The 16,144-nt window shown below is 48.3% G+C and overlaps 2 protein-coding genes across 8 annotated transcripts in view; one reads left to right on the top strand and one right to left on the bottom strand.

Annotated features, from left to right (window-relative positions):
* The window catches only part of Lmntd1 (lamin tail domain containing 1), a 233,736-nt gene that overhangs the window by 2,113 nt on the left and 215,479 nt on the right, over window positions 1–16,144 (top strand). For 4 of the 7 annotated variants that reach the window (XM_087658971.1, XM_087658970.1, XM_087658972.1 and 1 more), the window contains exon 1: window positions 10,989–11,297. In XM_087658971.1, the coding sequence (XP_087515097.1) occupies window positions 11,134–11,297 (164 nt within the window). In that variant the 5' untranslated portion in view covers window positions 10,989–11,133. Of the gene's footprint in view, window positions 1–667; window positions 894–10,972; window positions 11,298–16,144 lie in introns of those variants that run through there. The other 3 variants (XM_087658980.1, XM_087658986.1, XM_087658990.1) reach the window with 3 other exon arrangements.
* Window positions 5,226–10,781, bottom strand: Tuba3b (tubulin, alpha 3B). Its single transcript, NM_001024336.1, is given in 5 exon segments — window positions 5,226–5,613; window positions 6,895–7,575; window positions 7,877–8,025; window positions 8,345–8,567; window positions 10,733–10,781. Coding segments are annotated over 5 exon segments (1,353 nt in total). The 5' UTR covers window positions 10,736–10,781; the 3' UTR covers window positions 5,226–5,316.

Here is a 16,144-nt window from a genome sequence, read left to right as displayed (position 1 = left end):
CGCTTCCTAGGTAAGCGCTCTACCACTGAGCTAAATCCCCAGCCCCCTGGAGTAATTTTTTAAAAGGCAGCCAGCAAGACTCAGAGACCTGGGGAAAATCAGATGCTGTTCAATTGGAATAAAAACCTGTCTATCTCTGCTTACTGGATTTCTCCTGAAACAAAGCTGTCACTCTCCCCAGGTGGCGAATATATTTAGAAATATCCAGCCAGCAAAATCCTCCTGGGTTTATAGATTACCTGTTTCCAAGGATAATATCTGAGCAAAGCTGTCAGTAGTCATGGTTACCACCATCACTCACATAGTAATGGGAAGATGTGTGGAGTGGTCATTCATGCCTAGGGCAGGACCAACCAGCCAGGAAATGAGGCTTCAGAGGTCTGGAATCTGTGCAAGGGCTTAGGCAGAGCAAGTGTCGTCACGCCCAGAGCGCCCTCGACGGCCTTTCCTAAGGTCTTTGTGGGATGTGTCCTGCCCCTGACCACAGCTAAAAGAAATCGGGGTTAGCTGGCCTGTGGACCTGGCTAAGAAGGGCCACTGCTTTCAGAGACAGAATTCTCATGAAAATAGATGCCCTCCACTATAATTCTCCCATAACTTGAGTAATTCCAAAACAGGTTTAAATGCCCCCCGAGGGTCTCACACACACACTCTTCTTGTTTCCTAGATGATCGCCTGGTTTCTATTTGTGAGTCTAAGAGTGTGAGGAAGCGGAAGTGCACCAGGCTGTGCTGCTCAGTCCCAGGACACCTCACTAGAAAGATGTCATGGTTTCCCCTAAGGGCCATCTTGACTGTCGAGTGAGTGTGGCTTTTCCGGGGAAGCCTGTTTCTGTCCCCTCCATTCTGCAACAGGCAATGGCATACCAGAGGGACACTAGTCTGTCTTGCTTGGTGAGTGAGCCATTTTGGGTTATTCACTGTCAATCTCTGGAGGTAAGTAATGGTGTAACTAGTAACATTTGGGGGCCCATAGGATCATACTGAACAACTTCTTCATTCTTATTTTTGCCTTATTCCTTTAAGCATTTCCAAATATATTCATTATTTTTGGATATGGTTTCTAGTCCAGGGTAGCCTCAAGTTTCTTATGAAGCTGAGAATGACTTGGACTGGATCTTTCTGTCTCTACCTCCTGAGTTCCAGGATTGTAGGTGTGCACATTTGGTTTCTGTGGTGGTGACCATGTGTGCTGGAGAAGCACTCGACTAACCAAATTATATCCTAACTGTTCCAGATATTCTCTGCTATTCTTACACAATAGGTAGGATGGACATATATGCTAAACTCATCCTTTTCTAGTGAAACATGAGGTCTTATGGAAAAGTAGTACAAAACACAAGTATTCACGAAGTAAAGACACCCTGGGTTTTCTTTATATTAAAATCATTTTTAAGATTTAATGATTTTGTATGTATATGTATTTTGCCTACATACATAGCTATGCACTATGTACAGACCTGGTATCTGAGGATGTCAGAAGAAGGCATGAAATCCTCCCCATCCCCCGAAAAAGGGGCAATGGGCGACTGAGTCACATGTGTGTACTGGGAATTGAGCCTGGTCCTCTGCAAGAGCAACAGGTGCTCTCAACCACTGAGCTGCCTCTTTTCCCCTAAGGTGCCCTTTTAAACGATTATTTTATGTGCATCATGTACGTGCACAAAGTGGGTGCTGGATCACCTGGGATTGGAGTAACGGAAGGTCATGAGCTGCCATGTGAGTGCTGGGAATCGAACCTTGGCCCTTTATAAGATCAAGTGCTCTTAACTGCCTGGGCAACTCTCCAACTTCCTAAATGTACTTGTAATGGAGATTGGCCTAAGATTGTTAGCTAAATTAAGGAAGATAACAATAATTACATTCTGAAGTGACATTTGTTTTGCCTCTGAATTTGTGCTTTTGTTGATGCCAAAACCACTGTCATGTGGGGAGGATAAAGAACTCATATTGATTTATAACTGATGAAAGAGGCAACAGAGTAAAGACTTCTGAAGGAACCCTCCTCAGCAGAGGGAGCTTGAGTAAAGCGACCTCTTGTAGCAGCATCAGGAAAGGTTAACTTTTCTTGTCTGTGGAATGGAAGCCTCATTTTAAATCTTTTTAAAACGTCTAGAGGTTTTTAATCATAGGTAGGTATGTGTATCTGTGTGGGATGTGTGCCAAGGAGGCTAGAAGTCCTCAGAGCCTCAGGTGGCTGGCTGGTAAGCGGTCTTGTGGAATATCACCGTTCAGTGGCTCAAGTCATGTTCCGAGTCCGGGAACCTCTTCTACGGCAGAGAGTGGTAACAGTTTGAATTTCTGCAAGTTCACTATGAAATGTGCCCTCACTGCAAGAACTAATAAATCTGTCCTCACTGTTTCTAGTTTTATTCAAACAAAACAAAAACCCATCACTCAGTAGCAAACAGGCAAATTACATTATCCTAATGCCCCATAAGTGGCTCCTGCACATTAAACCATTAATTATTCCTGCTAATTATCTCTATTCCACTGTTGACATCATTCTTATTAAGAAAGTCAGTCTCCTGGAAAGTCACGTTTCCTAACCCATGAATACTTACTGGGATTCTTCTTCATGTATGTCTCTGTAGCTACACGGACCTCCACACCTATTTGTAAGACTGCCATTTGGGGCATTAACAGGGAGGGAGCTGCTATAGGAGCCCCAACAGGACTCAGCCCTGAGCCCCTGGTTATTGCGACAGCCGGGAGCTGTTCCTTCCCATGTTTCCTCAGGTGTGACCATCTGTGATGCTTTTACACAGACTTCCTTCAGGACTAGTCAGTCTCTGCATCGGCCCATTGCTTTGTTGTGTTCTGTTCGTTCCACCCATCCTCGTCTCCACACATGCAGTATGGGTATGCGCAATTTACCACATTCTAGAAGGGTAAGTCAGCCACTAACTCTCAACGCAGCTCTTCCTGTGATGGCCCCATTTCTGTTCTTACAGCTTCTTAGACTTCCTAAGACAGAGGCTGCCCTCCGTTATAAATCATTTGGTTTTGAACTCCATTCCCATATGATTTTTCCCCACAACTCACTATTCTCAGGAATTTCATTATGCAGGATATAACAGCATTCATTCATTCATTCATTCATTCATTCATTCATTCATTCATAGGAAACTGGCCACAGCATGCACCACAGAAGCACCGCTGTAAGCCATCTCTTTACAACCACCCCTGTCTTATTTTCTCACCTATATCTCATTAACCATGTAAGATTTCTAGTCATCAAAATTATCAGTTATTTGGAACTCAGGAAAAAAGGTTAAGGATAGTCAGTTAAAATAGATACCAAGGTTAAAAAAAGTGTGGGAAAGGGTGGGGGTCAAGCCCCATGAACCCAGAGAGCAGTACACCTGGGGGCAGGGGACTCCTCTCTCTTTGGATGACGTGGCTAGGGTAGCCCTGTGGTCTCAACTCAGCAGGCATGGCTCCGTGGGATGAAGGGCCCTGGGTAAGGGTGCTGTGGGTTAGAGAAAAGAGAGTGGATGCTGACTGGATATCCACTCAGTACATCTGGTCCTTAAAGAGCTCTCTGCTGAGTAGAGAGGAAATGTCGGTTCATTCTGGGCAATACATTCAAAGTGCTGCTGCTTACCCAGGAGGCAGAATACACCCGAGTGTGCGCAGAGGTGGGCACAGCTGGGCCTTCACTGAAACAGAAAGGCCAGAGGTGGAAAACTGCATTGCGTGTGTGTGCGTGAGCGTGCGCATGTGCACGCGCAATTCTGAGCAGGCCAGAGGGAGTGAAGGCTGAGGACTTGGAGGGAGATGGGAAAGCCCAGATGACCCATGATGTGAGGAAAGAGGATCCACAGAGCTGGGGTTTATCACAAGTGTCAGGTTTACATGGGAAGTGGTTCAGTAATCCAGCACTTTAATGTAGCAGGATCTTGAGTTTTAAGGGCAGCCTGGGCTATAAATCAAAACCAAAACAAACAAAAAAGATGGCTCTTTGGGTAAAGACACTGACAATCCTGATGGCCTCATTTGACCACTGGGACCCACATGGTACAAGGGGAGAATCACTTCCTGCAAGTTGACCTCTGACCTCCACACAGGTTGTGTCCTATAAACATGACCCCAGGGAAATGAGAATGGAATTCAAGAAGTATTTTAAAAGATGAAAAAACCCAGGAAGGTTTAAATTATAGACTGTCAGGGCACACTTCTGGCTGTGAAATATTAGGTAGCTGGTGGGAAGGTAGAGATCTGGGTAAGTAGGTTAACAAACCCAGGAAACCATAAGCCAACAGATGACGAGAGATGAGGAAGAGAGTAAGCTGGAGGCTGGGGCTCCAATTCCGCTTACTCCCGTTTTCTGGCCCTGAGGCCCCAATCGCTCTGGGGCTATTGCTGCTCCCAGCAGGCTGGCTTTTGTGTCCAGGCTACGTTCATGCCCATTCCTGATCAATGTATACACAACGGTCATGCTGCATCATGGCAGCTAGCACTGCTGGTATCCTCGGCCAGTGGACACCAGGGATCTCTCCTCTTCGAGTTTAGATGTTCCCAGGTTGTCTCAGCTGGCAGCCTATGTCTGACAGGCTGCTTTGGGGAGGTCACCCATTTCTCTTCTTCCTCTTACTGGGCCCCTAACTCCCTCAGATCTGGCCACTTTGTGCCTAGCCTGTCTTACGTAGTTCCGACTTGGAGAACTGGGTGCCCAATACATCTGCCCCTCACTCCAAGGCTTCTTTTGTGGTTTGTGCTGAGGTATGGCCCTGGGCAGCCTTGACTGAAAGGCCATCCAAGAAAACTGCTCTTGCATAAAGGAGTCACCAGTACAAGCACTCAACACCCAATCCCATTCCAGGAGTCCATCTAGCTAGAAGCTCTCAGTGCAACCCGAGGCCATGTGTGGCTCTGGGATACCTCAGCAGCAGCACAACAAGCAGAGGAAGAAAACTAACAATGTCAGTGGAAAGGAAGTGTCAGAGGCTGCACTTCTACAGTCCCAGGACACACACCACAGGCCCAGAGGGACCCCTCCCCAGCAGCCCAGCACAGGGTGAAAAGCCATTTCTGTGCCAGTCAAGCAGAACTGTACAAATACAGCTCCTTATCCCAATGTCCTCAGTTAGAACTTAAAGCTGGACCTACAGACATGTTAATCATTTCTGAGGAAAAATGCTTTCCTCAGGGAAACTTACTTGGAAAAGCATGTATCTTGAAAGGAACTTTGTTAGACAGCACAGCATGTGGAGAGGAAAATGCTTCCATTTAAAAACTTTAATAAGTAAACATAGCCTTTAGTGACAATGGTGGGGAAGGCGGAAATGGATGGCTGCCAGCCAGATCCATGTACTCAGTATTCCTCCCCTTCTTCTGCCTCTGCTTCCACGGAATCCACGCCCACCTCTTCATAATCCTTCTCCAGAGCTGCCAGGTCCTCCCGGGCCTCTGAGAACTCCCCTTCCTCCATGCCCTCTCCCACGTACCAATGCACGAAGGCCCGCTTGGCGTACATGAGGTCAAATTTGTGGTCCAGGCGGGCCCAGGCCTCTGCGATGGCAGTGGTGTTGCTCAGCATGCACACGGCCCGCTGCACCTTGGCCAGGTCGCCCCCAGGGACCACGGTGGGAGGCTGGTAGTTAATACCCACCTGCAGGAGGAAAAAACAGTGAAGTTTACACTAACCTCAGAAATGACAGTTTACTGCAAAGTGGGAACTGAGGACCGTGCTTAAACTGCAAATATTCACGCACTTTTGGGAATGAATGATCCCCTACACAATGCAACATATTCAAAGATTGTAAAGTACTTACTAATGGGCAAACTGGAAAGAGAACACACTGAGTCATCATAAACCCACAGGACCACGAAGACAAATACATCACATACATCCTGGTCTGTCATCTATCCAAAGCATGCTGTATGCATAGTTAAAAGGAAACTGACTGAAATCTTCCGGTGAGGAAAACATCCATGTGGCACTAACTGAGAGAACACGATGTGACTAAAGGATGATAAACACTCAGGATGTGCTCAGGGGTGACCCTCCCACCCCCACAAACACAGTTATTAGCTGCAGCTAGGCTCATAGGCAGGCCTGAGCTGGGAGCAACAGAACAAAAATACAACGGGCCTCCCCTGATCAAAATGTCTGTCTCCACTTTAGTGAGGAACGTGTATCCTTTGCTCCTCCCTGCAGCCCTGTCCGCATCATCCTACAAGAGGCAGTCTACCTTGCCTATGCAGAGACCTCTTGTTTCAGAAGATGAGAAGCCTTGGGGACAGTTCTGCTTTTCAGCCTTCCATACTTTAATACTGTGTGACCAAGGATGACCTTGCACTTTCTCTAGCTCTGGGATCATAGGCATGCACCACTATGAATGTAAGGCTAAAACTTAACTTTTAAACATGGCAACTAGTAATGCTACTACTAGTAGGAGCACAAGTGGTGATACAAGAGTGTGAGATAAACCAATGATAACAACAACGATAAATAAACCAAAACACAATGCCAGAACTAAGATCAACAGTGTCCACTGGTGTTGGTAGACTTTTCTTAGGGACAGACAGCCCTAACTTGTACTCCCCACAGGCCAGCTCTCCACTGCTGAGCCAGCGGTTCCACTGGCAGGAAACCAGGGCAAGGTACAGTTGGTAACTACATGACATTCCTCCCTTGGAAGTCCTCACCTCAGTATCTCACTGAAAAAATTGTCCATTTAAGGTTCAGTAACTGGTGGTTTTAAGAAGGGGAACCCCATATTATTTGGAAAAGCATAAAGTCACTTAGCAACATAATTACTACACTTGCTTTCTTTGGAGCCCGTGCTATCTAACAAAATTGGACAGGGCATCCTTGCTCAAAGCTGCGGCCCTGAGGCAGAACCTGTTGCTTGCTGGCAGATACAACTGTCCCAGGACCCAGTCCTACCTTAAAGCCAGTTGGGCACCAATCCACAAACTGGATGGTACGCTTGGTCTTGATGGTAGCAATAGCCGCATTGACATCTTTTGGAACCACATCCCCCCTGTACAACATGCAGCAGGCCATGTATTTGCCATGGCGAGGGTCACACTTGACCATCTGATTGGCTGGCTCAAAGCAAGCGTTGGTGATCTCTGCCACTGACAGCTGCTCATGGTAGGCCTTCTCGGCCGAGATGACCGGGGCATAGGTGGCCAGCGGGAAGTGGATGCGAGGGTACGGCACCAGGTTGGTCTGGAATTCTGTTAAGTCCACATTCAGGGCCCCGTCGAACCTCAGAGAAGCTGTGATGGACGACACAATCTGCCCAATCAGACGATTGAGGTTGGTGTAAGTGGGACGTTCAATGTCCAGGTTTCGCCGACAGATGTCGTAGATGGCTTCATTGTCCACCATGAAAGCACAGTCAGAATGCTCCAGCGTCGTGTGCGTGGTCAGGATGGAGTTGTAGGGCTCCACGACAGCCGTGGAGACCTGGGGGGCTGGGTAGATGGCAAACTCCAGCTTGGACTTCTTGCCGTAGTCCACGGAAAGCCGCTCCATCAGCAGAGATGCGAACCCAGACCCTGTGCCCCCTCCAAAGCTGTGGAAGATGAGGAAGCCCTGCAGCCCCGTGCACAGATCAGCCTGCGGTGAAACCAGAGCATGGATGTCAATGCCTACAAACCACACTCCCACTTCCACACCCTGCACTCCTGACTTCCATCTCAGCAGGGTGATGCAAATTCACACTGTCCACCACATACACATCGCACTTTGAACACAGTCGTGACCTACGAATGCATCTCAGCAGGGGCTATGTAATAAGATAGTTGGATGAACTCAATAGATTCTTGATTCTAACAGTTCTGCCAAAATAACTTCCCCTCTACCTGAGCCTTTTGACTAGGACAACCGTCACATGAAGCCTCTTGTACAATCCTCTTACCAGTTTTCGGATCCGGTCCAGGACCAGGTCAACAATCTCCTTGCCAATGGTATAATGACCTCTGGCATAATTGTTGGCTGCATCTTCCTTCCCAGTGATCAGCTGCTCTGGGTGGAAAAGCTGCCGGTAGGTTCCGGTGCGCACTTCATCTGGGGGGTGGGGGTGGGGGTGGGGGAGGAGGGAGAAAGAGAGGGAAAGACACAGACAGACACATATGTAAAGTGAGTCTTTCAGGCAGGGGCCATTCAATTCCATTATGCATGCATGTAAATAGTTTCTCCTAGGAAATATCTGCATACACACCCATTACTGAGAGTACACACATCATGCAGCACATACGACTCACACAACAAAGTCACAACACTACATACAGAGACAGACAGCCTGTCCACTCTGCAGATCTCAGTGGGCTTTCCTGTCACACCCCACATTCCCAGGAAAGTGTCCACCCAGAGCCCAGGTACCTACCAACCACAGTGGGCTCCAGATCCACAAACACTGCTCTGGGCACATGCTTGCCGGCGCCAGTCTCACTGAAGAACGTGTTGAATGAGTCGTCCCCACCACCAATGGTTTTGTCACTTGGCATTTGACCATCGGGCTGAATACCATGTTCAAGGCAGTACAGCTCCCAGCAGGCATTGCCAATCTGGACACCTGCCTGCCCCACGTGGATAGAGATGCACTCACGCTGCAAATAAGAACATAAACACGAAACTGCATGACATACAGTACAAATCTGTGTAGAGCCTCAGTGTCAAACTATTTCCAAGAATGCTCAGGCATTTCTTTTATCTCTGGTAAAACTGACTGCCACCAGGTTTGGTTGTGTAGGCCTATGATTCCAGTACTCAACCCTATGGAGAGAGAGAGGGGGTGGGGAGAACGAACAGCTTGTTCTGCTCTAAACTTGTCCTATTTTGATACATAGCCTCACTAACCCTGGCTGGCCTCAAACCAGTGACAATCCTCTTGCCTCAGCCTCTCAAGTGCTATAATTAGAGATGCAAGCCATCGCACCAGGCTAACCACACTCTTTAAGTAGCAGTTCCCCCCAGAGTATAAATGTTTGCCACTCTTCAAGACTCGGACACCATGCAATGTAATGACTACAGCATCGAGGAGAGTCACAGAAATTCTCTGAAAAACACCTATGTGGCTTTAACTGTGACTGTCTAAAGGGTAAGACACACTGCAGTAAGAAAAGACAGTGCAGGTCCCAGGTCACCCAGTGCTAGCCTGCGAGTCACTGTGTCTTCTATCGAGACAAATCTTGCTTTCTGTTTTCCTGACAATTTTCTTTTTCCTTTAGGTTTTAAGACAGGGTCTCACTATGTTGCTCTGGCTGACTTGAGCTCACAAAGATACTTCTCTGTTCTGCACAGATTTCCACTGATGACAGACTATGTAACCTGTAAGCCAATCCCTTTCCTCCTGAAGGTTGCTTTGGTGTCTTTTATCACAGCAACAGAAAGTGAACTAGAATGTGTTGCCAAGTTCATGCACACCAAGGACAGCATCGTAAGAGCAAGATGATGGGGCTGAAGTGTCTTCTCGATTTTTTTTTAAATGAAAAACTAATCATCAGGCCAGGTGTGGTGGTACATGATGGTCACCAGCTCAATTAGGAAGCTAAGGAAGGGAGACAATTTTGAGGAGGCCACGGATTATGAGACCCTGTCACTAAAACCAACACATTCTGGCTGTTTAGACCTAGATATCTGGCATGTGTTAGCATGTGTTCATTTTAAGAGAATATAGATATTTTAAAAGGTTCCCTGCCTCAGGCAGGAGAGATGGTTTATTTGTTAAGTGCTCCTTCAGAGACTGCACATGACTGCAGCCTCTGGGTGTTCACTGGCCTCTTCTGGCTTCTGGGAAACAGCACTCACAAACACGTACTTCTCACAGACATACCTACACATTCTAAAACAAACCCAAAACTTAAAAAACTAAAAAAAAAAACCTTAAAAAGGGTCCTCAGTTTTATTTCCCCCCCTTAAGGTCTTATAGCCAGCACTGGCATCAAATTCACTACCTCAGACTGATCTTGGGACATACAAATTTCCCACCTCAGCTTCCCCAGTGCTTGGGATTGTGGCATGCCACACCGTATCTCTGAGGTACCTTCTAATGGGAACAAACGGTCCCACTTATAAACCACCTAACGTGACAAACGGCAGGCACAAAACACAAAAACTTCTTTGGGACGTTGGGTGGAGCTGGTGGCAAATAACTGTGATCCTGAAAGAGGAGGCAGAGGGCAGGCCTGTCAGAGTTCAAGGGCATCTTCCCCTACACATAGGGCTGTGAGAGAACTGAGGCTCAGTAACTTTCACTTTCACAGTAAGCTTGGCACCAGCAAGGGCTGTGAGAGAACTGGACTCAGTAACTTTCACTTTCCTATGGTGAGCACTAGGCCAGAAAGCTTGGCAGCTTCTAGAATCTTCTGAAGCCAAGGCCATTGATGGTTTTCTTAGTCAAGGGCACTGGTATCAGAAAACACAAAAGTTCTCTCTCCAAAACTCTATCTCCACACTCTCTTCTTTAGACTGGACGAGGCTGGGGCTAGAAATCTTGTGCCTCCTTCGTCAGCCGCTGCAGGGCTGGGATTCCAAGCAGGTTCTTCACCCTGAGGTGCATCTCGCTCTTGAGAGAGCTTGGGCCATGAGGAGATGCCAGGCTCTGAGACCTAACATCTGTACCCCACCCCACCCCTACCCCGCCGGGGACCTGGGAAAGGAGAGGCAGCGGGCTACCCAGCCATTTCGCTCGCTCACCCTCACTGGACCCCAAACCCTGAGGAGACGGTGCTCTCCCTCCCATGGGGCCCACTCCAGCTAGGGCTGCTCTCACCATGCTGAGCTCCTAGCAGAGCACCTCAGCCGATCCTCAGCGATGCTCCTTAACCGCCGCTCGTGCGCCCAACGGTCCAGGCCGGATGCTCCGGGTATTTAACGCTCTCTCCCCGGGTGCTCATTGGTCCAGAGAGCCTCGGGGGCAGGCTTAGGCCCCACATTCCACTTATGATTGGACGTGGCTCGATTTGAACCAGTGGCACTTTTTTATTGGATGTAGGTTTGGCGGGAAGGCTCTGGAGTGGCTGGAGGGGAGAGCGCTGAGGATCCGGAAACTGGAGGTCTGTGCATCCTGACATCAGCTTTGCGCAGGACAAGTGGGGTGCTCTGGCTTTGCTGGTCTGCGCATGCGTGACCAAGAGAGGGCTTTGCGGGTCTGTACCCTCCCACTGTCCTGCCATGTCTCACCTCGCCTCGTCTCACCGGGTGCAGAAAAGCTCTCTGGCCAGACCTGAGAGAAGGGCAAAGAGCCCTTCTTACACAGACATCAGCTTCTGGGTACCTGTTATGCACCGCGTGGGAAGCCAGTACCAGTTTGAGAGTGTGTGTGAACAGTCTTCTGGGTATGTAGCTCTGGCTGCCCCGGGATGGTGTAAGGTGAACGCTGTCTTAGCTTGCCTCAGCGCTGGGACTGTAGGGATACACTATGTGTGGTAGGGATCAGTATTCAGTGGACATACCTTCCTTCCTCAGGATATCTAACTGCACATAATTGAATTGAAAGCTGTAGCATGTTGCTGGTTATCTGTTAACTGTCAACTTGTCCCAATTTAGGGATTGCCCAGATCAGATAGGCCCTGTGAGCAAGCATGTGGGGGATTGTCTCGGTTAGCAACTGGGATAGAAGGTCTGCCCACTGTGGCAGAAGGCCCCGCCCACTGTGGCAGAAGGCCCCATAGTACCAATTATTCATGGAGGCAGAAAACTGTCCATACTGTCCAGAAGAATGACTCAGTTGTCTAGAGAAATGACGCATGGTTTCATTCTGTGGCTGTAACAAATGCCATGACCAAGAGCAACTAACAGGAGGGAAAGGTTGATTTGGCTTCTATTTCCAGGTCCATCGCTGAGGGAAGTCGGGGTAGGAACTCAAGCAAGAACTTAAAGGAGCAGAGACCATAAAAGGAAATGTTCCCTATTGGGCTTGCCCATGCTCTGCACAGCTAAATTTCCTTATAGAGCCCTGTCCAGAGAACAGTGCTACCCACAGTGGGTGAAGCCTTCTGCCTTTCCCTCCTGGACAGTTTTCTGCCTCCAAGAATAATTGGTACTATGGTTCGCCTTCTTAAGGTAGCACAGGGTTGCTGGTTGCAAGCCTCTTTCTGTTTTGTCACCAAGGTTACCAGGATTCAGAGTGTCTGGATGGGCAGGCCATCTCGGACCCTGGGTCCAGGTCAGCACACGGTTTACGGCTAAGGGTTTGGTGCAAAGATGAGTAAGGGAGATAAATGGCTGCAGAGCGAAGGGGAAGGTGCTGGATGGGGCTGCTGAGGTGGGGCTGGCTTTGAGAGTCAGGAGCAGATGCTGATCCTGGATGGTGTGAAGGCCGTGCTTTGCCTACTCTGCTCTGAAAGCAGCACTTAGCCGTATGTGAAGCCCAGAATGAGTCCCCCTCACAGAGCTGGTGCTGTTGTTCACCTGGACACCATACGGAGGGAAACCCATCACCTCCACAGACTGCGGTGGTTCTCATTTCCACACTCAGGTCCCAGAGAGGCTTCTCTCCCACGGCTGACAGTCCAGGTTCACAGCCATGGGAGGAAGGTGTTTGTCCGATTTCTTAAGACATGCCGAGCCCCAGGAGAGGTTTTGACTGAACGATAAAGCTATAAATATGAATGAAGGATAAAATCTGGGTCAGATTGATACCGGACAGGCGAACAGTTGATAAACAGAAAAACTGCTGCAGTAGCTATGTTCCCTGATGGCATATCAGAACGCCTCCACCTGTGATTGAACATCGCTGTAGCCTTAGGCAAACTGCTCCCACTCTATCAGAAGCTACAGGGTGTGCTTCTACGCCTGGGTAATATTGGATGGTCTGTGTCCCCAAAAGACCTGGTGTCATTGTGGATCTGGTGCCCCCTCTGTGGGTTTTCCTAGAGGCCCATGTGGAGAAATACTGTGAGTGCAGATCCAGTTCTCAGTGATCCGGGAGGGAAGGAAAGTCACCTTATTCCATCAGAGTTCCACCCACCTCATACATATTCATACAGTTTTCTTTAAGATTCACAACACTGTGCATTGGCCTGCTCCCTCCCATGGGACAGCTTACTCCAACCCCTCGCTCCTTGGAGCGTTTGCTTATAAAGTTCTGATTAAACTGTCTCAGTTGACAGAGTGCTGGCCTAGCACGTGTAAGACCCCTGGGTCCATCTGCAGCACTGTGTAAGAGGCCATGCCTGTGTTCCCAGTGCCCGATCAGGAGTCAGAGGTCATCCCTGACCGCTCAACCCTTGTCTGAGCTACAGGAGACCCTGTCCCACAGAACACAGAGAGAAAGGGCAGGCAACGGGAATACAAGACTAGAGGAAATTAGGGGAGAAAGGCTTGACCCCAGGAAAGTCTCCCTACCACAACTGAGATTCAAATGGGCTGTTAGGTTAATCTCATCACTGCTGCTACCTTTTAATTCTGTGTTACACAAATATCTCCATGTAAGGCTGAAAACCAAGTATACAGAAGGGAAGATATTAGTGAAAACAGTGGCCTGCCCATTGCCCGGCCTGGTGACCTTGTGCTTGGTTATTTCCTGTGGAGCTGAAGGCAGCAGCCTGGACCCACTCGGTAACACACCTCGTGCAGCTGTCCAAGGGCTTGGCTGCCACTCAGCAAACTAGCACACCGGCCAGGTACCAACAGAGCTTGCCCACACTGGGTGTGCTATTTAAATTCTCAGAATGACTCTTATTTCATTGGCTTAGAAACCAGGACAGGATCTTGGGACAGATGGCTTCTTAATGAGTTTTTCTCCCCATTCGGCTGGAGCTTGTGTTAAGCCTGGCCCCTGTCAGCATAGTTCAGCGATTTAGCTTGAAGACTAGTCTGACACCAGGAAGGTGCAGCCATCAACGGCTACAGTGGCCCGCCAAGCATCCTCAGGCTGTAGAGGAGAAGTGCGTTCAGAGGACAACTTGCTGAAGAGTTTAGGGTTAACTTACAGCTGCAGTCGGGTTCATTTTTTCAGATTACCTAGTGAGGTACTTGGATGGTCCATGCAGGACCCTGAGGTACACACGCCCACCTTGGGAGCCTTTGGTTATTTTGGTGTGTGCGTCTTTTGGTTTGATGCAAAGTCTCACTATCTACCACGTACTGGCCTCAAATGCCTGTCCCTCCTCCCCTGCTTTCTAAGTGTTATGCATGTTCTCGATATGCAGCCTGGGCTGGCCCGACACTGTGTGCACATACATGTGAGGTACTCAGAGGTCATTCACATGTATCTTCTCTCGGGAGACACACACACACACACACACACACACACACACACACACACACATTTTGTTTGTTTGTTTTTGAGGTAAAACTCTTTCATTGGCTTATCTCACCAAGTAGGCTAGGGCAGCTGACCAGGGAACCCAGGACCTACCTGTCTCTGCCTCTGTAACTAGGATTACAAGTATATGCCACCATGCTGGATTTCTTTCTTCCCTTAAAGTGGTTCTAACTTCTGTCCTTGTGCCTCAGGGCAAGCACTTTACCGGCTGAGCTGTCTCCACATCTCCCACGGCAGTGTTGAGTCTTCTCTCCCTCTACTGTGTCATCATTGAGACCTTTGGCTCTACTCCCTAAACCCCTCGTCTGGTTTGAAGTAGTCTTGTGTGTGCATAGCGTCCTGCCTGGGGCTTATCAGCCTCGTCCTTCCACACCCCAGCCAATATTTTCTGGGAAACTTGCATGCCATCAAGTTTCTCCTGTGGGAAACCATCCTAATCTTCCCTCTGGCTGTGGGATGAGGTCTGGATTCCTGAAGTGGCTAACAGAGCTGTTATCTCCCTACTTGGCAGTATGTTTTTTTTTTTAATCAGTTAGCTATTACATCAGAAAATATTCTGCTCCAGGCCCTGGAGGTCCAGCAGTGCCAAGGCAGTCCCCATCCTGTGCACGATTGCACACCACACGTGGGGACAAACAAAGGCATCATTCCAGTGGTGCCCCAGTCAGGAGGGAGAGATAAAATGGCCTCCCGTAAGGACGAGCTCAGGCAGTACCACCCTCGAAGGCCACGAATACTTTTTGTTATTTGCTACTCAGTTGCCTGCCCCACGTCAGATGCTTGTGAATCTTTGCTAACTAGATGACCATTTCTTCCCAATTATAAATGAATCAATGGCCTTCACTAACAGGGTAAGATGCATACACATGGATACGCGGAGAAATGAAAGCGTAGGGAGTGGGAAGAGACCGCTGAGGTTCTGGCTGTTCCGACACTTGTGGGCTGGTATACACTGTTCTGACCTCTAAGCACTTCAGTCTGTCAGCTTATTTACTGCAGATCGCCAGATTCTTACAGACGACATGTTCAGTGCATTGCTAATGTATCAGTTTTTCTTCTCATCTGCTAAGAAAAATAAACAGAAATGATTTTTGCTCAGAAAATGATGAGATTAAAAACATGCCGTGAAATTAAAGCCCTTCAAGGAGAAAAGTGTACATGGCCTTTGTGCTATTTTTATCTGAAGAAACAAAAAATGTGTGTGGTGCAGGTGCAGGGATGGTGGGCAACTGTACTAGTGGCCTGGCTTTGCCTTGGGAAGATGTCTCAGGAAAGCAGTATAGGAGAAGAAGCGTTCGTTCTACCTCACAGTTTGAGGACACAGCCCTTTATGGCAGGGAACTCATGGCAATCTGAGGCAGTGTGTGAGTCGGAGTGGGAGTCAGAGTGGGAGCGGGAGTATGAATCAGAGTGTGAATCGGAGTGTGAGGCAGAGTGTGAGGCAGAGTGTGAGGCAGTATGTGAGTTGGTTCCTTACATTGAGTCTGCAGTCAGGGAGAAGAAAGATGAATGCTGGTGCTTAGCTTGTTTCCTCTCCTTTTAAAAATTACTTGTGTGTGTGTGTGTGCGTGTGTGTGTGTGTGTATGCATGTATGCATATTATGTAATGCATGTGAGTATGTGTGTGTGTGTGTATATTATGTAATGCATGTGGGTGGGTAGGCATACCATAGTGTATGTGTGTATTATGTAATACATGTGAGTGTATGTGTATGTGTATTATGTAATGCATGTGTGTGTATATGTGTGTGTATTATATAATGCATGTGTGTGTATTTGTGTGTGCATGTGTGTGCGTGTGTGTATGCGTGTGTATTATATAATGTGTGTATTTGTGTGTGTGCGCGCGTGTGTGTATTATGTAATGCACGTGTGTGCATATGTGTGTGTGTGTATTATGTAATGCTTGTGGGT

Source organism: Rattus norvegicus, chromosome 4, assembly GCF_021556685.1.
Source record: "Rattus norvegicus strain SHRSP/BbbUtx chromosome 4, alternate assembly SHRSP_T2T, whole genome shotgun sequence".
Lineage (NCBI taxonomy): Eukaryota > Metazoa > Chordata > Mammalia > Rodentia > Muridae > Rattus > Rattus norvegicus.
The sequence above is the reverse complement of the archived record's forward strand: the minus strand, read 5'-3'. Positions and strand labels throughout refer to the sequence as shown.